Source organism: Eptesicus fuscus, chromosome 15 (genome assembly GCF_027574615.1).
Source record: "Eptesicus fuscus isolate TK198812 chromosome 15, DD_ASM_mEF_20220401, whole genome shotgun sequence".
NCBI classification, from domain to species: Eukaryota; Metazoa; Chordata; class Mammalia; order Chiroptera; family Vespertilionidae; genus Eptesicus; species Eptesicus fuscus.
In genome coordinates, this window is record NC_072487.1 from 49,788,063 (window position 1) to 49,811,918 (window position 23,856).

Consider the following 23,856-nt stretch of genomic DNA (forward strand, 5'->3'; position numbering starts at 1 on the left):
AAAAATTAAATTGCAATGTAAGAAAATTAAAAGTACAGATTAATGAAAAGATAAAAAATACAGTCATACATAGATTTTTTCTTTCAAGAATGAGATTATGAGAAAATATATATTGGGTCTAGTGATGACTCTTTAGATATATAACCAAAAGCACAATCCATGAAAAAAATTGTTATGTTTGACTTCATTAAAGTTAAAATCATCTGTTCTCCAAAAGACATTGTTAAGAGAAAATGAAAAGACAATCCACATTGAGAGAGAATCTTTGCAAAACACCTATTTAATAAAGGACTGGTACCCAAAATATACAACAAACTCTTAAAATTCGATAATAAGAAAATGAACAACCCAATTTAGAAATGGACAAAAGACCTGAACACCTTACCAAATATGTACAAATAGCAAGTAAGCATATCAAAAGATGTTCAACATCATATATCATTAGAGAATTGAAAATTAAAGCAACTATGAGATACCACTACACACTTATTAAAATGGCCAAAATCTAGAACACTGACACCACCAAATGCTGGTAAGGATGTGGAGCAACAAGAACTCTCATTCACTACTTGTGGGAATGCACAATAGTACTACTCCTTTGAAAACAGTTTGACAGTTTCTTACAAAACTAAAGTACTCTTACCATATGGATCCAGCAATTGTGTTCTTTCTTATTACCCAAATTTACTGAAAATGTATGTGCACACACAAAAAACCCCTGCACTTAAATGTTTATAACAGCGTTTTTCATATTTGCTAGACTTTAGAAGCAACCAATACATCCTTCAATAGGTGAATGAATAATCAAACCATAGTAAATCTATACAATGGAATATTATTCAACATTAAGAAGAAATGAGCTAGCAATCCATTTAAGACATGGAGGAAATATATTTCGCTAAGTGAAAGAAGTCAAACTGAAAAGACTACATACTATATGATTCCAACTCTGAACCATACTGGAAAAGGCAAATCTATAAAGACAATAAAAAAAAATTGGTGGTCAACAACCAAAACACACACAAAAACCCCCAAACCAATTTAAAAATGGACATTGGACTTAAACATTTCTCCAAATAAGATACACATAGCCAATAAACACATGAAAAGATGCTCAACATAATTAGTCATTAAAGAAATGCAAATAAGGGCAGGATTGAATTGGGAGAAACCAACTTGGCGCCATAGGTAAACACCTAAACTGCTGCCTTACACAACAATTTCAAAACTACAACTAAAAGACAAAACGAACATCATCCAGAACCACAGGAAGGCTGGCTGAGTGGAAATTCTACAACTAGAAGAAAAGAGAAAAGCACACTGAGACCCAGAGGAGCTGCAGGAGGCAGAGGTACTGAGATGTGCATGCGGAGAGGACTGGCAACTGGATGTGCAGCTGGCTTTCTCAAGCGGAAGGGAGACAAAAGCTCCCGACTGCGCTGAACTCCAGTTCCGGGGGAGACTCTGGGGACCCAGACTCATTTGGGGAGAAACTGAACTGTCTGGCAGTGGGCGGAACTCGAGGACGGCTTTTTCTCAGAGGTGCTTGCAGTGATTACCATGGGACACTGAGACCCAGGGGCCTCTTAGGGTAGGGCTGATGGAAAACCAATGCTATCTGCTCCACCCTGAGACTCCACCCCATCCAAGCTGAGCACAGAGGCTTTTGCAAGCCTTGTCTCATAAGGGTGTCTCCAGCACAAAAGTTCTCCCAGTGTAACACAGCTGATCCTCATAGCCAATTGGCCTGGAGGTCAATTCCTCCCAGTGATACCAACAACAATCAAGGCTTAGCTACAACAAGACTGTGCACACAGCCCACAAAGGGGTGCACCAAGAGTGTCCACCTCAGGTAACTGGGGAGGCTAAGACACTGGGCCCTATAGGACACCTCACACACAAAGCCACTCTACCAACTCAGGGAAGCAGCCAAAATGTGGAGACAAAGAAACAGGTCACAAATGAAAGAAATGGAGGAAAGTAAAAGACTGGATATAGATTTCAAAACCACGGTTATAAGGTTTTTTAAGAATTTCCTAGAAAAGGCCGATAAATTTAACGAGACCTTCGAGGACATGAAAAAGGATTAACTAGAAATTAAGCATACACTGACTGAAATAAAAAATATTATACAGAGACCTAAAAGCAGATTAGAGGATTGCAAGAACCAAGTCAAAGATTAGGAATACAAAGAAGCAAAAAACACTCAACCGGAAAAGCAAAAAGAAAAAAGAATCCAAAAAGTTGAAGATAGTGTAAGGAGCCTCTGGGACAACTTCAAGCTTACCAACATCCAAATTATGGGGGTGCCAGAAGAAGAGAGAGAGCAAGATACTGAAAACCTATTTGAAGAAATAATGACAGAAATCTTCCCCACCTGGTGAAAGAAATAGACTTACAAGTCCAGGAAGTGCACAGAACCCCAAACAAAAGGAATCCAAAGAGGACTACACCAAGACACATCATAATTAAAATGCCAATAGCAAAAGACAAAGAGAATATTAAAAGCAGCAAGAGAAAAACAGTTAGTTACCTACAAGGGAGCACCCAGGACTGTCAGCTGATTTCTCAACAGAAACTATACTGGCCAGATGGGAATGGCAAGAAATATTCAAAGTGATGAATAGCAAGAAACTACAACCAAGATTACTCTACCCAGCAAAGTTCTCATTCAGAATTGAAGGTCAGATAAAGAGCTGATAAGAAAAAGCTAAAGGAGTTCATCACCACCAAACCAGAATTATATGAAATGCTGAAAGGTATTCTTTAAGAAGAGGAAGAAGAAAAAGATAAAGATAAAAATTATGAACAACAAATACGTATCTATCAACAAATGAATCTAAAAACCAAGGAATAAAAAATCTGATGAACAGTATTAACTGGTGAATATAATAGAATCATGGGCATAGAAAGGGAGTGGACTGACAATTCTTGGGGGAAAAAGGGAGTGGGAGGTGCGGGAAGAGACTGGACAAAAAGCGTACACCTATGGATGAGGACAGTGGGGGGAAGGTAAGGGCAGAGGGTGGGGTGGGGACCTGGTGGAGGGGAGCTATGGGGGAAAAAAGAGGAACAATTATAATAATCTGAACAATAAAGATTTATTAAATTTAAAAAATAAATAAAATTACCATATGATCCAGCAATTCCACTCCTAGGTATATATCCAAAAGAACTGAAAGTAGGAACTCAAAAACATACTTGCACACCATGTTCATAGAAGCATTTTTCATGATTGTCAAATGATTGAAACAACCCAAATGTCCATCAACAGATGAATGGATAAATTAAAGGTGCTATCCTATATAATAAAAGCCTAATAAGCTAACTGTCCGGTCATCCAGGGACCAGTCAACTGTTCAATCAATCAAAGCGTAATATGATAATGATATGCTAAGGCTGCTCAACCGCTTGCTATGACATGCACTGGCCACCAGGGGCAGACACTCCGACTGGTAGGTTAGCTTGCTGATGGGGTTTGGAGGATCAGGACTGAGCGAGTTGGGCCAGACATACCCTGGAGCCCTCCTGCAGTCCCTCTCTGGCCCCAATCATGCACCAGTGGGGTCCCTTGGCCTGGTCTGCGCCCTCTCACAATCCAGGACCCCTCGGGGGATGTCAAAGAGCCGGTTTTGGCCAGATCCTGCAGGCCACTCCCCTCGGGAGGGTGCCAGACACAGGGTTCACAGCTGGTGAGCGCTGCTGAGGGCAGCATTAGCCTCTCCTGATTGGGACTGATTGGGTGTGAGCCCACAGCAGGTGCAGTGGGGTCAGGATGAGTGGGAGCAGCAGGTAGGAGCTGTAGGCAGCATTGGATTGCGGGTTTTGGCTCGATCCCCACAGGCCACCCAAAGGGACCCCACTTGTACATGAATTTGTGCACTGGGCCTCTAGTATACATATAATTGAAAATTATTTAGCCATAAAAAGAAATTAAATTTGCATACATGATGCTTCAACATGGATGAAACTTGAATACACTGTGCTATGCAAAATAAGCCAGACACAAAAGGACAAATATTGTATGATTCCACTTATATGAAGTACCTACAAGAGGGAAATTGATAGAGACAAAAAGTAGAGTAGAAGTTAACAGGTACTGGGGGTAGGGTGGGGGAAATGGGGAGTTGTTTAGTGGGTACAGAGTTTCTGTTTGGGTTGATGAAAAGTTTTGGAAGTCAGTAGTGGTGATGGTTACACAACATTGGTAATTTTATTAACCAATGTTAGCCCAATAAAATCAATAAAAATGGTGAAAATGTTATGTATATCTTACCACAATTTTTTAAAAAAGATCAATGGTTTCCAGGGGTTAAAAAAAAAAAGGAAAAAGGGATGAAGAGATGGAACACAGTATTTTTAGGGCAGTGAAATATTCTATATGACATTGTAATGGTGGATACATGTCACTATACATTGGCCAAAACCCAAAAGTGAACCCTACTGTAAACTATTAACTTTAGCAATAATATATTGGTATTGGCTCATCAATTGTAACAAATACCCCACAGTAAGTGCAAGATGTTACGGGAAACTGTATGTGACTAAGGGTGGGAAGTGGACATATGAGAACTCTGTACTTGCTGTTCAATATTTCTGCAAACCTAAAGCTCTAAAAATAGTTTCAATAATTAAAAAATTATACTATAATAGGCATATTTTTCTAACTTGCTTTTTTCACTGTTCATACATTATCAACATCTTCCTAGGGGTTCAGCCTACACAGGCAGAGGCAAATATAGGATGACAATGGGAAGGTTAGCCAAAATAAAGATGAAGCTGTGGAAGGAGGATGAGATTCAGAGGATGTGGGGATATAGGGGTGGGGGATGTTGTACTCAAAGTCCCACAGAGGAGAAGAACTAGAATTTGAGTGGACAGGTAGAGCTAACAGAGCCCTCGAGTCTGAGCGTTCCAACAGGCTGGGAATTCCCGCAGCACAGGGACTTTCAGTTTATACTTAGAGAACCTGGCCCCCTGCTGGCAAGAGGCTGGCATGACAGGATTGAGCTGTGCTCAGCATATTTCTGACTTCCCGGCAAGGGTGGAGTGAGCAGGTAAAAAGGCAATTGTGATGGTCAGGTGCCTGAAATTCCATAATAGAAATCTGCTGGGGCAGGTAAAAGCCTATGGGGGACCATGGGAAGGACCTGCTCCACCTAAAACAGGATGTGTGCACATTAACCTTGGCTTCCCATCTGATGCTGTTGCGACCCCTCTGAGTCACTTTCCATCTCCCAGGCATCCCTTCACATGACTCTCTGCCCAAATCCCACCAGGCAGGCAGGATGTGCCTGTCACAAGACCTCCTATTATCTCTGGGGATGCTTTAGGAAAACACCTGCAGGGTGTTGGCTCAGCAGGTCTGGGTCTTGTGCCTTCTTGTTCTAGAGGCCACACTAGGGGCCCCCATCCCTTAGGCACAAAATCACCATTCAGAGGAGGGACACATCCTTGCTTCTTCCCATCCTGGCTCTTCTGCATCCTGTTAGCAATGAACACATCATGCTAAGTGCTAGGGTCCCACCAGAGGTGGGGTATCCTGCCACCACCTCCTCCTCATTTGATAGAATGTTGTTGAGTCATCCTGGATTTCCTTAGAAATTAGAGAGGAAGGGACATCCCACAGTCCCCCTTACCACGTCATAAGGAAACAACAGCCCTTCTGATGCTTCTCTCCTTCATTTATACTTATTCCCTTTGTGACCACCTGGTCTCATGGTTTTATATACATCAGTCAGTCAGTCAATCAACCAACCAACCAATCATCTGTAGCCAGGACCTTCCCTGGGGACCATCAGGATTCTGTGTTGAGGATAGACCGTTGGAGGTATTGTGTCAAGAAGAAGCTGAGAGATTAGTTATGACACTATTTGCAGTAATCGTAGCAGCAGAGGAGGTGAGAAGTGGTCATGTTCTGCATTTGTTTTGAAGGTAGAGACAAAAGGATTTACTGATGGATTGGAAGCGGACTGTTAGAAACAAAAGTCAATGACAACACCAATGTTTTTGGCCTGAACAACTGGTAAGAGACAGGTGCCATTAACAGATGTGGGAATTACTGCGGTGCAAACAGATTTGGTATGTGTGATTGGGTGGTGGTGGTGGATACATGGAATCAGGAGTTCACTTTTGAGATGAATATTGGACATGCAAGTGTATATTTTGATTAGACAATTTGGGCATGTGAGACTGTCTACCCCATAAGATAATGACCTCCATGGAAGCAAGGCCTGTGTCTTGGTGAATGTTGTGTCTGGCATAGTTCCTGGAACACAGTTAGTTACTCAAATATTTTAATTGTTGAGTGCAATGTGCCTCTTTATAAAAATATATATTTTTTATATTTAAGAGAGGAAGGAGAGAGAGAGAGAGAGAGAGAGAGAGAGAGAGAGAGAGAAACACCAATGATGAGAGAGTATCATCGATTGGCCGCCTTCCGCATGCCCCACACTAGGGATTGAGCCTGCAACCTGGCATCGAACCGTGCCTCTTAAGGTCATTTTTATTGTGACCCCTTTATGTGACCCTAGGGTTCGTCTCATCAGCTGAGTACTTCCTCCTGTGGTAGGACCCCACACACCATAGCTCTCATCACATTGATGTAGTCATTGGTCTACTTCCCCGGCCTCTCTCATGGTTCATGTTTTTAAATTCATCTATCCAACTATGTATCTATCTGTTATCTATCATCATCATCTATGTATATCTATTTCTCTAGCTGTCTTCTTGCCTGCCTAAAGACTGGGCCCTTCCCTGAACTCTAGATTCATATGTCCAAAACATCTACTCAACGTATACACTTGAATGTCCAATATCCATCTCTAACTGTACAAAACTGAACTCCTAATTACCCAACCACACACACAACCAATCACACATATCACCCTACTCCAGTGATTTTCAACCTTTTTCATCTCATAGCACACATAATCTAATTATTAAAATTCTACAGCACACTAAACATATTTTTTTGCTGATCTGATAAAAAAATTGGTATAATTTAGATTCATTCAAATTGGATAGCTATCGTTGTGTCGGTTGTTGTCATTTTTTTATTTGACCATCTAAAGGAAAAGAGGTCAGTGCCCCTGACTAAATAGTCAGGTATTGCATGTTTTAAAAATTATTTTGACATACCGGTTGAAAATCGCTGCCCTACTCCAATCCTGATATTTCTCACATTAGTTAATGGCAACTCCATCTTGCCATTTATTTAGGCCAAAAACGTTGGTGTCATCCTTGACTTTTTCTTCTGTAACTGCCCACATCGAGTCTATCTATATATATCCTGTTGTCTTTACCTTCAAAAAGAATCCAGCATCTAAACATTCCAATCTCCTCTGCTACTACCATTACTGGAGTAACCTCATAACTAACCTCCCCGCTTCTACCCACGTCTATAGACCCAACCCTCTATTAGTACTGCAGCCTAAGTGATCCTTTTAAAATAGAAGTCAGACCCTAGCTGGTTTGACTCAGTGGTTAAAGCGGCGGCCCAAGGACACCCAGGGTCTTGGGTTTGATTCTTGGTCAGGGGTGGGTTCAATTCCTGGTCAAGGGCACGTACCTCAGTTGCAGGTTTCCCAATCCCAGTAGGGCCATGTGCAAGAGGCAACCAATCGATGTTTCTCTCTCTCTCCCTCTCCTTCCACCTTTCCATTTCTCTCCAGAAATCAATAGGAAAAATATCCTTAGGTGAGAATTTAAAAAATAAAAATAAAAATAAAAATAAAATGTATGCCTGTATTATTTTAAAATTAAGAATAAAATAAGTCAGATCTAAGCAGATCCTCTGATAGCTCCCCCATTTACTCAGAGTCCATGTCTTTGCAATGACCTTCTAGGCCTTACCTCATCTGCATCATTTACCGCTCTGACCTCATCCTCTAGTACTTTATCCCTTGACTAGAGGACCGGTGCATGAGATTTGTGCACTGGGCGGTGAGGGGGGGGGCACGGGGGGGGAGGGGCCTCAGCCTGGCCTGCACCCTCTCGCAGTCCGGGACCCTTGGGGGATGTCCATCCACCTGCAGCAGAGGCAGGAGGGGCTCCTGCCACCACCGCTGGGCTCACGTGAGCCCGGCTTCTGGCCAAGCGGTGCTCCCTGTGTTGAGGGTCTGCCCCCTGGTGGTCAGTGCACATCATAGCAACAGGTCATTCTGCCATTTGGTCAATTTGCATATTACTCTTTCATTATATAGGGTTATTCTGCTTCAGGCTCACTACCCTTGCTCCTTAGAACAGGTTAGGCATGCTCCAGCCTCCAGGCATGTGCATTAGCTATATTTAACTGAGTCCTCTTCCTCAGTTATCCATGTGGTTTACTTTCTCCCTCTAGCCATGTTCACATGTTAATGCCTTAGTGACACCTGCCCTGAATCCCCTATTTAAACTGTATCCCACCTATGTCTTCCCCAAGACTCTTACCCTAATTTTTTGCATACATTTTGTCATCTTCTACATACTCTATTTTACTTATGCTTCTTTTGTCTCCCTCTCTAATGCACCACCAATGAAAGCTCACTGGGGACATAGTTTCCCCCTCTTTTGTTCACTGCTGTATTCCCAGTGCCCACAAGTGCTTGGCACAGAATAGGCTCTCATATTAGTTAAGGAAATGAAAAAATAGATGATTGAATGTCATTCATTCTCCCACTAGCCAACCTCATTCTGAACCTTCAACCATTTTAATATACTCTTGACTATTGCAGGTACTTCTGGAGCAAGTCACTGTTTTCCGACATGGCATACCCATTAGTTTGACACCATGCCTTTGCTTATGCTGCACTCAGCCTGGGGAACCTCTCTACCCCCACCTCCTTGCTGGGTAACTTCTGCTCATCCTTTGAAACTCAGTCTATGTGTCATGTCTTCCGGGAAAATTTCCAAGCCTAGGTTAAGTGTCCTCTGTGTCTGTCACATTTCTTTTTCAAAATATAATTTTAATTTTTCAATTACAGTTGACATGCAATATTACATTAATTTCAGGTGTATAACCCAGTGATTGGACATTATATAACTTATGAAGTGATCACTCTGATAAATCTAGTACCCATCTGACACTATACATATTTATTACAATATTATTGACTGTATTCCTTATGCTGTACTTTATATCTCCCTGTCACTTATTTCTCTAACCAGCTTTTAGTGACTTTTTAGAAATATATATTTTTATTGATTACAGATAGGAAGGGAGAGGAAGAGAGAGATAGAAGCATCAATGATGAGAGATAATCATTGATTGGCTGCCTCCTACAAGCCTCACACTGGGGATTGAGCCCGCAACCTGGGCATATGCCCTGACCAGGAATCAAACTGTGACCTCCTGACTCAACCACTGAGCTATGCTGGCTGGGCCTTTAGTGACTTTTAACTGTCTACTCCATGATTCCATGAGCTCCATCGGAGGAGGGCCTGTGGGCTGTTCACTGTTATGTCCCTAGGGTCTGGCATAGTACCTAGCATATAAAGTACTCAGATATTTGAATTGTTAAATGCAAAATTCAGCTAAAAGTCATTTTTATTGTGACCCTTTTGAGGAACTTCTCATCAACTGTTCTTCATTTTAGGAGCCATTCATTCATGCAACTGAAAGGCAATGAGGATCAAACAGGCAACAGGCTACAGCAGGTTCCCAGATGGCTTACCCTTAAAGAGTTAATCAATAACAACAGGGCACAGAGAGGGAAGGTGCTATCATTTACTTTTGACATCTGTCATACTGGCTTTGTGCTTTTGATAAACACAAAGCACCTCCCCAAGGATGGTGCACACTCCTCTAAAAACCTTCTACAGGTTCTGGATATAGGGAGGTTATCCATAAATTGTCTATGGGCCAAAAATGCACTGGATTCCTGGCCACTACTTCTTGTGCTGTCTTCATGTTCACATTGCTCCTCTGGGGCCCAAAGACACTATCAGAAGAATTCAAGCCTGATCTTTGGCTTCAATGCACCTTAGAGAAGGGTCTTCCTTTTCTGCTCAGGTCCCATTATCTGTAGTTCAGGGTGGAGCTGAGTTACATGGAATGCTAATCCAACTGAAATATGAATTTAAGCTCTTATACCATATTGGAAGTACTATCTACCTCCTCTACTCTCTTCATTACATATCACATTGAAAATAAGGAGGCAAAAACAGGTGGTTCTTTGCATAGAGTTATAGCGTATATTTGGAGAAGGTACTGCCTCACCTGTACATAAATGGAAATGATGACAGCCTTTTTCAGGCATATGCAGAGGTTTTAGAAACCCTGAGCTCCTTTTTTTCTGGAATGGATTTTCTCCCTGTATAGACCAGTGCCTCCTGCTGAGGTGAGAGTTGAGATCTGGCATGGATTTTCGGTTGAGTGGCACAAGTCAGCTGAGGACAGTGCTTAGATCTGTTGTGGGAAAGGCACTGGAACCAGGAGTGGCCAGGCTCAAAGGGGTGTTGCTGGAGTTCGTTGTCTAGGCACTGGTGGGCATCAAAGAAGGTGATATTCTTGTCCTCTATTGCTTCACATGGCCTCTGGTGGAGGGTGGACTCTTCTCAACCTTTTTGGTCGTGGTTTTGGCCACTGGCTCATCCTTAGAAAGGAGAATGGATTCCTTATGCCCTTGATCTTTCACCTTGGGTTTAATCCAGTGTGGAAAATGCTTCATCTTATTTCCCAAGCCAGCTTCTGCAGCTTCTGGAAGGGTAGGGCTCTTGTGAATATGAGCTGCCTTTACCAAACCCTAAAGTTCCTGACCCTAGAAAGTGTGACCCTACAAATTTTATTTCTGAAAAGTTTGGATATGAAATATGTGGGCCCCTTCGAATGCTGGATTTGTAAAATTTGACCTAGTGAATGGTGGTCCAGTAAGTTGATCCTGTAAGGTCAGGCCATTTCAGCTCTGGACATTCCAGATTTGGCATTCTCAGGAATCCTTATTTGGATGAGGTCATTCAGCTTGCTCTATCAGCCCTGCAGACAATTCTTATCTGGACATTCTGCCCCAAGAAATCCTGGAGGATGGTCTAAGAACTCAAGGAGAGGGAGAAGCTGGTGAATGTGCTAACAGGAGCAGTAAGCTGAAATGATGGAGATGGTGACCCTATAGATCCAGACTTGTCATTGCTAGTCCCTACTCACTCAAGGCAACCATCTTGGCCAAACTAAAATTCTATTTGAGAAAGATCCTGGAGATACATTTGGGAAGTCAGGGGCTCTGGTGGTCCGACTTAGAAGTGTCCCTACTTAACCTTGAATTTTGGCACAGTAGATGTCCTTTCTGGTTGGGGAGAGCATCAGTGTTGCACTCCCTTCTCTGTAATTCTCTGCTGTTTTGAGTTTCCCTGGGTCCTCTATTTTATCTGTTGGAGTAGGGAGTTGTCTTTATCTTGTAGAGACCTGGGGCTAAGGAGCCTAGGGCTCCTCCTGGCTGGGGTTGTTCACACTGGCCTCCAGCTGAACACAAAGCACCTGAATCTCTGTCATGTTCCCACTGGGTTGTGAGATCTTGAAGGCCTAGTGAGCAGAACCATAAGGACTGCTCTGGAATTAGCTTGCTTTTGGTTCTGTGCACCACCTTAGTTTATTTGCAAGCTCTTCTTTAAAGTGGACCCTTCTGGGGCACATGGGATGCCTGGTGGGATGGGGAGCTCCTGGGGCAATGTTTTCCGTTGGTTGTTTAGACTCCTAAAGGACTTCTTGGCACAGCTCTTCCTTGAGATAGCCACAGTTCCTTCCCTGGACTCCTTTGTCATTATGAGATGTCCCAAATGTATCTCCAGGAATTTCTTTTTCAGGTAAAAATTTAGTTTGGCCAAGATGGGTGTACTGAGTGAACAGGGTACTAGGATCTGTCTGGCTATCTAGAGGCACCATATCCCTTCACCTGTACTTTAATCTGGAATGCTCGAGCACTGTCTGCACAAGTTTCATTGGCATCCTGAAAGCATGGCCCAGGACTTACACATTGCTGTTCACATGAGATTGAGTCAGAGGCTCTATTGGATTCCCAACAAACCCAGGCTCCATCTCTGTGCTTGCTGATTGGCTACTGATTGCTGAGGCCATGACCTTGGATAAAGCCATATAGTAAAGAGACAGCACCCCTGACAGAAAGGCCAAAACTTGTTTCACTGACTCAGTTTCTCAGTGACTCCCTGCAAAGATACCCATGCAGGTGCTAATGAGGGTGATCAGTGACAGCATCTGGTGAGGTTTGTTGCTGCTGGTCAAGACCTGTCAGTGTTCAGGGTGTTACTTCCTCATCCATCTAAGGGTTGATTGCTGCCTCCATACAGGAGTTTATTTTCTGGGGTGTAAGGGAACAAAGTTGCTTCCAGGGCCCCTGAAATGCTGCAGACAGTGATTTACAGTCCCCCCCAGGGCAGACATGGGTAGGGACAATACCCTAGTAGATCTCCATTATTTGGAGTCTGGCTCTGCAACAATGCCTTGGCCAGGGCAAGCAACTGTGAACTGGTCCTGTTGCCACAATGTACCAGAACAGGTCCCTATCCCCACTGGCCTCTAGGTCTGCAGACTAGGGGACACTCACACTGGTTAGTGTGCTGCTCCAGGGAAAGGGCTGCTGGTCATCAGGGGACAGAAGAAACTGGATGGACTGCTGGATCTTCTGGAGCAGGCCCTAGCAATGGTGAATTGACCTGCTAAACTGACCCCTTCTGAAGGTGGAACTCCAGCAGCTCTGGGCCTGCTCCAGGAAAACACTGCCTGCCTCTTCCTGACTGAAATAGGCTTCCCCAACAGGTAGGCCCCTGAGTCTCAGGAGACAGGTTGCTTCACATGTCTCAGGGCTTACATTGCATGGTTCTGTGCATCTACAGAGATCTCTGGGCAATAGCTGGCAAGTCCCACCGAAGCTGGAACTTCCTTTGCAGCAGGGCCACTCCAAGGCTTCACAATTGGTCAGAGTTGGAAATGGGACATGGATATGGGCTTGTTGATAGTCAGACGGAGAAGCCCAAATTCAGAAATGTGGGAAGAAGGTAGAGCTAACTGACAGTAGAGATTAAGGAGACATCATTGAAGAAAAAGGGACTGGGGACTCCCCTTTTGTGGAGAGATCTCCAGGAGTAGACCAGGGACTGTGCAGAAAAGAGGAACCACAGAAAAACAGCTGTGTTTATGCTGCAGATAACACACTGAATCCTCAGTGTGTTGCTGAGGTAATGGACAGAGACCACTTAGTAACCAAAGGGTGAATCATGGAGTTTGGGATTTGCTTGCAGTGATATTTGCTCCGGATCCATAGTGGATCCTCCCCAAACCCAGAAAGTCTGGGTGGACTGGCTGACCTTCCATGACCCCAGGGGCCCTGGAAGCAACTTGGTTCCTTTACGCCCCAAAAAGTAAGCCCCTATGTGGAGGCAGCAATAAGCCCTTAGATAGATCAGGAACTGACACCCTGAATACTGACAGGTCTTGACCAGCAGCAACAAACCTCACCAGATGCTATCACTGATCACCTTGATCAGCACCTGCATGAGTACCCTGGCAGGGAGTCACTGAGAAACTGAGTCAGTGAGACAACCAAGGCCTTAGAGGCAGCATTCTGATGAAAGAAAAGGTTGTTTTTTCCCTCCAGGCTTGGAAACTATTCATGGTAGTGTGATATCAGCTGCCATGGGGCCTCTTCCACACATCTTGGAAGCCCTCAGCTACAGAAATGCATGAATTTATCTATCTGTATTTAAAGACACCTCACACCTTTTGTGACACAGGAACAACAGGTGAAGGGAATGCAAGGCCATGGGGGTATTTTAGGTTTGTGAGCTTTGGGTTCAGGGAAGGAAAAGGTATTCAAGGGCTGCTGACCTTGTTTCTCTGAGACACATTCGGTGTTGCTCTTCTTGTTCTGTTGGCTCACAGGAATCCTGCACTCCTCAAGGCTTGAAGAAGACGGATCTCTTGCGTCCCAGAACACATCCGGTGCTTGAAATTCCTGCCTTAGTTGGTGGTCAGCCCAGTAATCTTGGATGCTGATTGCACCAGTTGACTGGGGAGCTGACGGGGTTAAGGATTTGTGGTCCTTTAGTTGTGTCATTGAGGGGGTTACAGGTGGAACTGAAAGCTCTCGGGAGTGCTGGGAACTCTGACTTTGGCCAAAAGACAAATTAGACATGGACAAAACATCTAGGCAAGAGGAGCCCTGCGATCGCCTCGATGAAGTGGGAGAGATCGGGGTTTTCTCACTCGCCAGCAACTGCTTAATCTCCAGAGCCATAGCATTGCAGACAGGGCAGGAGGGATCTGCACACAGGAGCCTCCGCACACTTCCCTCCTGAGGAAACCAGCTCTGGCTGGAAGAGGAAACATGGCAACTGTTATTGATGGGCTGACAGCTGCCTCTTTGGAAGCTGTGGCCTGAAGATTGGCCCTGCCCTCCGAGTCCTTTACACCCTGGGGCATACGCCCCACCCAGTGTTTACTCCCCTACTTTTCTTCCTAAGAAATTGCCACTTGGCAAGTTATTGTGTGCTGGGCTGAGGGTCTGGGGCTTGTTGGGCAAGGTTTCAGACAACCCATGAGAGCACAGAGCCATGAGTGACTGAGAGGTGGGTGAGCTCTTTGTTGACCTGGGCTGAGAAGCTTAACCAGAGAGGGGAACAAAGGATGGGGGAGCCAATGGTTAACTGATGGGGCGTCACCAGGGCCATGAGTCTCATTTGTGGCTAAGAAAGACACAGCCTGGTACTTAGCATTTCCAAGCTGTGGAAAATGAGGTACTTGTGAGAACTCTGCATTCTAGGGACTCTGATAAGTTGCTGTATCTATAAATAACACCTCTTGGGAGCCAATCCCTTTCTCGAGGGGATGAAAGGATGAGATGACAAGCTCCTGGCTGGGGGCTGTCTCAGGAACTGGGCTTCCTGAAGACACAACCAGAGGTGGTAATGTCAGCAAGGTCTAGGGTTCTGCCCTTGAAAGGGTGGAGCTGTAAGAGGAATGTGACAGTGATGACTTATGTATACACTTATTTACCCATTCTCTTAGCTGGATAACTGGTCTTTTGGCTGAGTATCAACCCCTTTAGGGTCTTTTGTGAATTAAGCACTAGTCAAATTCTGGATTCCAGGAGCACTGTGAGCTTAGCACAGAGCAGAACTAGGACTCCTCCTCCTGAGATATGTGAGGCCTCCCTTGCCCTGGCAACCCCCTCAACCAATGCTCCAGCCTCTGCTGTGTCTGACTCCCTCCTAGTCATCAGTCCTCTTTTCATCCCTGTCCCAGGCCAAGTAGAGAAACCGTCACAGTTCAGGCTGGAGTTGGAAGACTACAAAGAGCAAGTGATCACCTTTTCATGACAGAGAGCAGCTCCCATGGCTTCTCATCTTCTTTGCGGGAATGTTTTCTAGCTGAGAAACCAGGAGACAGTGTTACACGGAATAGGAGAGGAGTCAGGGACATACTATAGGAAGCTGAAGGTCAGAGAAACGTTCCATGGGAACCTTGCCCACCGTGGAGGGGAGTCAGAGAAGAGACTGGGACTTTACCTCTTGATGTTCTATCTTTAGTCCTTTGTTTGATTCTCCGTTGATGCTAAAAACAAAACAACAAAAAAGTTTGAGTATGAAGTTGGAGCATGCTTTTTTTTCATATCAAAATGAGACAAAACCTGTGAACATTTCCAAACTTTTTTCTGTATACCAATTTTATACATTCTTCTACCTTTCTTTTCCCTACTCTGCCTTTTTCACCCCATCATTTCCTTTCTCTTATTTCTGATTCATTTTGAGGCATTTCCATACTTCATACTTCAACCCCCATTCCCTGAACAAGTTCTGTGGAGAAATCAGAATGAGACAGGAGAAAAAAGTGGAACAGATTAAAGAATGGATGGTCTAGTAGCCAAGGGACTTTAGCCATCCAAGTCTCTAAATGCTTACCCACCAGCCCGGCTGGCAGGACTCAGTGGTTGAGCATTGACCTATGAGTCAGGAGGTCGAAATTCATTTCCCAGTCAGGGCACATGCCTGGATTTCGGGCTCAATCCCCAGTGTGGGGTGTGCAGGAGGTAGCCAATCAATGATTCTCTCTTATTGTTGATGTTTCTATCTCCCTCTCCCTTCCTCTTTGAAATCAACAAAAAATATATGTTTTTAAAATGCCTACCAACCAGAAGAATCACTCACATTTAGAGCAGTTCTGTGATCCAATAAGGATACCCCCATTCAAAAAGCAGGGAGTAAGAATAACGAGAAAATAAGGAAATAAAAATCTCATTTGAGGCTTAATTGGTTCAGTCATGGATATAATTGTTCCCTACCCGGCAACCGCTCTTGTTAGGTCCCAACTTCAATCTTTGATGGTTCTTTTTCGCTTGCCAAATAATTAATGCAATAATGATGATGGAGCCATAAGTGTATAAGGGATATCCTATTTCCCACAGAACAAATGTAGGGTTCAACATGATCTAAACCTAGCCATCCTCTTCCTAGGCTTTCAAGATCTTGAAACCTAATGAGTCCATATTCTAGGCCTTGTCATCTCCGCCTCACAGAGGATGCAACCAGACCAACAGACTACATCACAAAGCCCTCCTGTTTCACAAGGTATGTGGATCATTACAGACCTTTATCTGTCTAGACAGTGATTTTCAACCTTTTTCATCTCATGGTACATATAAGCAAGTTGCTAAAATTCTGCAGCACACCAAAAAGTATATATTTTTGCCGATCTGACAACAACAACAACAAAAGCTATAATCTTGATTCATTCACACCAGATGGTTATTGTTGTGTTGCCTGTTGTCATTTTTAAAAATTTGACAATTTAAGGGAAAAGAGGTCAGTGTCCCTGACTAAATAGTCAGGTATTGCATGCTTTAAAACTCTCGTGGCACACCAGTTGAAAATCGCTGGTCTAGGAGGAGCTCATGTGATTCAGTATTCAGATGAGAGTATCTGGTTGTCTGCATGGAGTGCAGGGTGTAGGCCTAAAGATGCCAAGGTCATGGGAAGCATATATTCTTTCATGCTCTTTCTATTTCTTATATCCTGATGGCTCACCTCGCTCCTTTAAGACAGTAGTTGGACATCTATCCCCAGGTAACTGAGTCTTTATGTATGCTGCATTGCCCTGAGTGAGAGAGTGGCTAGGTCAGAGGAACTCCATAAACAACATCACCTGTAGTGAGAAGATAACTAAAAAAACACACAAGAGGATAGGACACCCAATGTCTTGTTAAGTCTTGGAAAGTGAGGGTTTTGATGTCACAGGCAATAAATAGGTGGTCAGTATGGAAAAGTTCAGGAAGAGCGCCGTGTCTGATGTGGCAAGGAAAGGAAATAACTGCTGTCCTTTTAAATAACTTTCTAAGTTACTACAAAAGGCACTTTCCACTCTGGTAAAGCTTGAGATGGACAAGGGAGACTGTAAAATGCCTTTGAGGGAGGCACATGAATGAGGCTTACCTCTGGAGCTTGATTTTCCAGAATGGCCTAAACAGATCTTATAGCATCCTGTCTATTCATGGAGATGAATTTATTGGCAAGATTTTTTTTTATTAAGGACCATAAACTTGTGGCTCTTTGGTTGATTCCATCATGGTTGGAATGTTTGGCTGAATGTGTTATGAAAATATGAATTTGAACACATTTAGGCAGAGCAAGTTTATTCCTGTTCAACTTCAATACCCACCACCCTTCTATGCACTGAGTCACATATTAATGTTAACCTTCATGGCCCTTGTTGACATTGTGATATGCCTCCAACACTCCTGGATTTCTGAATTTCCTTAAGAAGTTCTTGCCCAGCCCTAGCTGGTTTGGCTCAGTGGATAGAATGTCGGCCTGCGGACTGAAGGGTCCCTGGTTTGATTCCAGTCAAGAGCACATGCCCGGGTTGCAGGATTGATTCCCAGTAGGGGGCATGCAGGAGGCACCCTATCAGTGATTCTCTCTCATCATTGATATTTCTCTCTCTCCCTCTCCCTTCCTCTCTGAAATCAATAAAAATATTTTTTTAAAAAGAAGTTCTTGCCGAGACCGGTTTGGCTCAGTGGATAGAGCGTCGGCCTGCGGACTGAAGGGTCCCAGGTTCGATTCCGGTCAAGGGCATGTACCTTGGTTGCGGGCACATCCTCAGTGGGAGGTGTGCAGGAGGCAGCTGATCGATGTCTCTCTCTCATCGATGTTTCTAACTCTCTATCCCTCTTCCTTCCTCTCTGTAAAAAATCAATAAAATATATTTTAAAAAAAAGAAGTTCTTGCCCTGATGAGACTGGTCCTACAGCCCGAATATTCTTAAGCCCCAAATCTCTGAAGAGGCTTTTGGTCCTGCCTCCAACATCCAGTCTCCCGCCTAACAAGTGTGGTGAGTATGTCAAAGCACAAAGACATTGAGTTGTATTACCTGCCTGCTCACAAGACACTTAAAAAATCTAATTTTAAAGACAAGACTAATTCACATGAATCAAGAACTAACCTTACCAGGGGTTTGGAAAGAGGGGAGTAGGAGGTTATTATTTAACTAGAGGCCCGGTACACGAAAGTTCGTGTGCTAGGGGGCAGGATCCCTCAGCCTGGCCTGCCCCCTCTCACAGTCTGGGCTAAGCCGCAGTCTGGCCTCCCTCGCCGGAGGCTACCTACCGGCACATCATGGAAAGGCACCGCCCCCATCACCCGCCTCACTGCTGCTGCCTTTGGCCTCCCTCTGCAGGAGGCAACTGCTGATCAGGCGAAGGCGACACCCCCATCACACTGCTGCTGCTGCTGTCACTGCCAGTGGGTCGCTGAGGCTGCCTGAGCCTTGGCCCGGCCTTCACAGCAGCAGCTGCTGCAGCTTTGTCCGGAAGGACGTCCATAAGACGTCTGGTCTAATTAGCATATTACCCTTTTATTAGTATAGATGGGTACAGAGTTTCTGTTTGAAATTATGAAAAAGTTCTGAAAAGGGTAGTGGTGATGGTTGCACAGTATGTAAATGTACTTAATGACATTGAACTATACACATAAAATGATTAAAATAGTCCCTTTTATGTTAAGTATATTTAACCACAGTTTAAAAAACAAATGCCAAAAAAAAAAAAAAATCCTTAGCATAAGGGACTTTTTGCTAGCTATAAGGAAGAATATTCTGAAAATGATTGGATAAAATATTGGATAAGAGAGTATTTTTCTTGAATATTATTTTTATATAGAACAAAATTTTAAAAATAGATCCTTACATTTCATCCTTGAAGATAGGATGAATTTGAGCCATTTCGACATCTTTTCTGAACTTGCAAATTCCATAGTACAGGAAAGAGAAGACTTTTTTTAAACCAAAGAGCACTAAATGACAGGTTAACAAAAAATCAATTTAAAAGCAGCTTGCATCAGCTTTTCAGTAGCAGGTCAGGAACCTACAAAGTAGCTTGACTCTTTTTTAAAAACATATTTTTATTGATTTCAGAGAGGGAGGAAGTGGAAGAGAGAGAGATAGAAACATCAATGATAAGAGAGGGCTGCCTCCTGCATGCTCTGCACTGGGGATCGAGCCTGCAACCGGACATGGGTACTAACCGGGAATGGAACCGTGACCTCCTGGCTCAACCATATCGAAGCCATGCTGGCCGGGCTAGTTTGACTCTGACGTTACTTTTATTATTACCACCCAACCTGGCCCTGCTTCCTGCAGCTATTACTTCTCTCTATGGTGCTGCAATAGTCCTATCTCCCATTAACCTGATCCAGTGTGGTGCTGTGTGGTATTTGGTGTCCTCCTCCTCTGGTCTCTGAATATATGTGCTTAATAAGCTACTATCAATCTCATAGGTCCAGTGTCAGTGTCATGCATTCAGCCGGCCCCAGGACTCTAGAGTGGGACGCTCTCCCGCACCAATGGGCTGTAGAGGAGGTAAACAGAACACCATGTATCCTACCAATCAGCTCTTGCTTCCTGCAACTGCTGCCACCTTTTAATTGCAATTGCATTTGCTACATTAGCCTGACCCCTTGCTCCAGGCAAAATCATCAAATTCTGCAAACGTCACACCTGCTACAACCAGTGCGCTTACCCACAGGTACTTTCTTTTTTTTTTTTTTTAATATATTTTATTGATTTTTTACAGAGAGGAAGAGAGAGGGATAGAGAGTTAGAAACATCGATGAGAGAGAAACATTGATCAGCTGCCTCCTGCACACCTCCTACTGGGGATGTGCCCGCAACCAAGGTACATGCCCTTGACCGGAATCGAACCTGGGACCTTTCAGTTCGAAGGCTGACACTCTATCCACTGAACCAAACCGGTCAGGGCTACCCACAGGTACTTTCAACCCACTAAGCCATTAAAACCATCTGCTGAAATCTCCTCTCCAGCAACTCACCCAGCCCTTGCTCCTCTGTCCCAGAGCTGTGGAGCTAGAATCAAAGATAACCTTATGCCTTTTTCAGAATTGGCCTTTAGTGCAAGTTTACTTATTGATTTGGTTCTTGTTGACGAAGGGTGCTTGCGTGGATAGGACAGTGGAACCACTGCCTTCCTAAACAAGGCACATTCGTGTAATGAAAACACGGTCTGTCATTTTTAATGATGTGGGTATGGATCTTCACTTTTGCTCTTCCTGACTCATGGTTTATAGTGAACAGCAAACACGGGAGATGAAGTACAGGAAAAGTCTCTGAACTCTGGAGGACTACACAACTTTAAAGGATTCATATTCATTTATTTCTAGAAAACCTGTAAAGCCAGACCCTGCTTCCATTATAATGTTACAGCACCACAATTATTGTAATAGAATTTCCTCAGTAAACTGTTTACAGTTTCTGATTCATATGAACCATGGGTCATACAGACATGCCACTGATGTTAGTTTGTTCCTCCAAGACAAGCCTTATGAAGTTTTGCTGTGTCTCCTTCTCAGAATATATTATGGAACACCTTGGATATCCCAACGTGCTCGGTTAGAGAAGCATAGTTGCTGTTATTGAACAGCAACAACTTTTACATGAGTGTCTTTATTAACACCCAAGATCTAAGACTTACAGAGTGTTGGACTGGAAGCCCCAGAGTAGTGTCAGGCAGCAAGCTCACCAGCGCTCATGCAGCGGGTTCTCTACCATGCAGAAGTGTAGCAAGCAGCCAGGGGCACTAGAGGGCAGCACATGCCCACTCAATACTCCTCATCTGGAGGGCTAAGTGACAGGAACAGGTTATCTGCTCCAGTGTCTTTCAAACTGGCCTTGCATCAGAATCACTGGGAGGCTTGTGAAAGTATAGATTTCCTGGCCTCAACCCAGATCCAGCAATCTATATATTAAGAATAAAAAATAATCCACATACAATAAAACACTGGGCTCTGGATGTGTATTTGGAAGCAATTGGCCTCCAAAGAGCAACAGTCTCCCCCACCCCACCCAGTTTTATTGAGATATAATTGACATAAAACATTGTGTTAGTTTAAGGTGTACAACATTATTATTTGATATATATACCTATTGGGAAATGATTATCACAATAAGTTTAGTTAATATCCATCATCTCACATGTTACATTTTTTTTTTCTTGTGTGGAGAACTACTCTCTTAGCAACTTTCAAATATACAATATAGTATGTATTCTTTTCAAGTGCATATGGAATATTTTCTAGGATAGACCACATATTAGGCCACAAGACAAGTCTCAGTAAATTTAAGAAGATTGAAATCATATCAAGTTATCATTTCTGACCACAATGGTATGAAACTAGAAATCAATTATAAGAAAAAACAGAAAAGCATACAAACAAATGGAAGATAAATAACATGTTACTAAATGATAAATGCGTTAACAATGAGATCAAGTAAGAAATCTTGAAACAAATGAAAATGAAAACACAACTCCAAATGTATGGGGACACAGTGAAAATAGTCCTAAAGGGAAAGTCATAGCAATACAGGCCTACCCTCCAAAATAAGACAGATCTTAAAAAAAAAAATCTTGCCTAACATCTAAAGGAACTAGAAAAAGAACAACAAACAAATCCCAAAGTGAGTAGAAGGAAGGAAATAATAAAGATCAGAGAAGAAATAAAATAGAATCTAAAAACACAATACAAAACATCAATGAAACCAAGAGCTGGTTCTTTAAAAAGATAAACAAGATTGATAAACATCTTACCAGACTCATCAAGAAAAAAAGAAAGAGGACCAAAATAAATAAAATTTGAAATTAAAGAGAAGTAACAACTGACACCACAGAAATACAAAGTATTATAAGAAAATATTATGAACAACGATTACATATGCTAACAAATTGGACAATGTGGAAGAAATAGACAAATTTCTAGAAGTAAACAATCTTCCAAGACAAAATCAAGAAGAAACAGAAAATCTGAACAGACCAATTACAACCAACAAAATCAAAGCAGTAATAAAAAAATTCCCAACAAAATTCCAGACCAGATAACTTCACAGTGAATTTTACCAAACATTCAAAGAACTAACACCTATCATTCTCAAACTATTCCCAAAAAATTCAAGAGGGAAGACTCCCAAGCTCATTTTATCAGGCCAACATTATCCTAATTCTGAAACCAGATAAAGATACTACAAGAAAATGATAAGAACTAGAAAAAGAAAACAACAAATCCCAAAGTGAGTAGAAGGAAGGAAATAATAAAGATCAGAGCAGAAATAAAATAGAATCTAAAAAAAAATACAAAGATCAATGAAACCAAGAGCTGACAAACATCGGTGTAAAAACCCTCTCTTTTAGAGAGCGTGGAAGAGAGAAAGACAGAGAAACATCGATGTGAGAGAAACACATTGATTGGTTGCCTGCTGCATGCGCCTTGACCAGGACCGGGTCAGGGAGGAGTCTGCAACCAAGTACGTGCCCTTGACCAGAACTGAACCCAGGACCCTTGGTCCACAGGCTAATGCTCTATCCACTGAGCCAAACCAACTAGGGCTATATTCCCATATTTCTACTGTTATAATAACAATACTATTTTGGTACTTCTCTTTTGCAAGTGAAATTAGCATTTCCAAGAAAAATAGAAAAATTGCTGGTAGTCTCCTAAATATGCTTAAAGCAGCGATTTTCAACTGGTGTGCTGCAAAAAATTTTAAAACATGCAATAAATACCTATTTAGTCAAGGGCACTGATCTCTTTTCCCTTAGAATGTCATGTTAAAAAATGACAAGTGCCAACACAATAGATATCCAGTGTGAATGAATCAAAATTATACCTATTTTTTGTCAGGCTGGGAAAAAGTGTACTTTTTGGTGTGCTCCAGAATTTTAGTAATTAGTTTATGTGTGCTGTGAAATGAAAACGGTTAAAAATTGCTGGTCTAGAGACTTCATCCAAACCCTAAGTCTAAGTTCTCAGTACCTGAGATGAGTCATTTGTTTATGCAGGTTTCTCAGTGTACTTAAGCGCTGCTGTTGACTTAGGTCTGGGTCTCTTCATGTTAGAGGATGGCCTGGTGACTTTTCCTTTGATAAAACAGAAGGAATCTGAGAGTTTTCTCTGCAATCATTTAGCATCTCTTGTTCCTTATTCTTCCAGGATTTTCCAGCAGAAAGGCAGAGTGTGGAGGCCTTCCTGTTAAAAGTGCCAGGAAGCCTGTGGACCTAATGTCCAGAATAAAGAACGCTTGAGGGTTTTGTGACTAGTGCTCACCTGTAGAGCAGAACCAAGGGGATATCTCGGGAAAGGGGCTAGAAGGAAGCAGGAGAGACTCAAACACATTTCCATACGATCAAGTACATTTACTCCTGGTGTTTATGAAGATTTCTAGTGATTGAGTACTGTTATTATTTTATGAAATCTTGCCATCGGGGTACTGACATTGTAAGCAGGACAAACTCTTCAGACAGAATCAGGACATGGAAAGGAACTTCTCAGGTGACGTTTTTGACATCTTTTGCAATTGTATAAACCTTA

The 23,856-nt window shown here is 42.9% G+C and overlaps 1 protein-coding gene and 1 long non-coding RNA gene across 8 annotated transcripts in view; one reads left to right on the top strand and one right to left on the bottom strand.

The window, feature by feature from the left end:
• The window catches only part of LOC114231697 (uncharacterized), a 32,175-nt gene that overhangs the window by 3,076 nt on the left and 5,243 nt on the right, over positions 1-23,856 (top strand). For 3 of the 5 annotated variants that reach the window (XR_008558292.1, XR_008558290.1, XR_008558291.1), the window contains exon 2: positions 16,441-16,554. This is a non-coding gene — a long non-coding RNA (uncharacterized LOC114231697). Of the gene's footprint in view, positions 1-5,987; positions 6,026-12,726; positions 12,749-16,440; positions 16,555-23,856 lie in introns of those variants that run through there. The other 2 variants (XR_003617692.2, XR_008558293.1) reach the window with 2 other exon arrangements.
• Positions 10,150-16,427, bottom strand: SPATA31F3 (SPATA31 subfamily F member 3). Of its 3 annotated transcripts, none has more exons than XM_028146161.2 (5): positions 16,269-16,427; positions 15,496-15,541; positions 15,297-15,357; positions 13,817-14,301; positions 10,150-10,678 (listed from the first exon to the last, which is right to left on the bottom strand). In XM_028146161.2, the coding sequence occupies exons 1-5, from the start codon at positions 16,410-16,412 to the stop codon at positions 10,497-10,499; spliced, it is 918 nt and encodes a 305-aa protein (XP_028001962.2). In that variant the 5' UTR covers positions 16,413-16,427; the 3' UTR covers positions 10,150-10,496. The 3 variants fall into 3 exon arrangements, with proteins under 3 accessions (XP_028001962.2, XP_028001963.2, XP_028001964.2); XM_028146162.2 differs by lacking the exon at positions 16,269-16,427 and adding an exon at positions 16,135-16,239; XM_028146163.2 differs by having other exon boundaries at positions 10,494-10,574.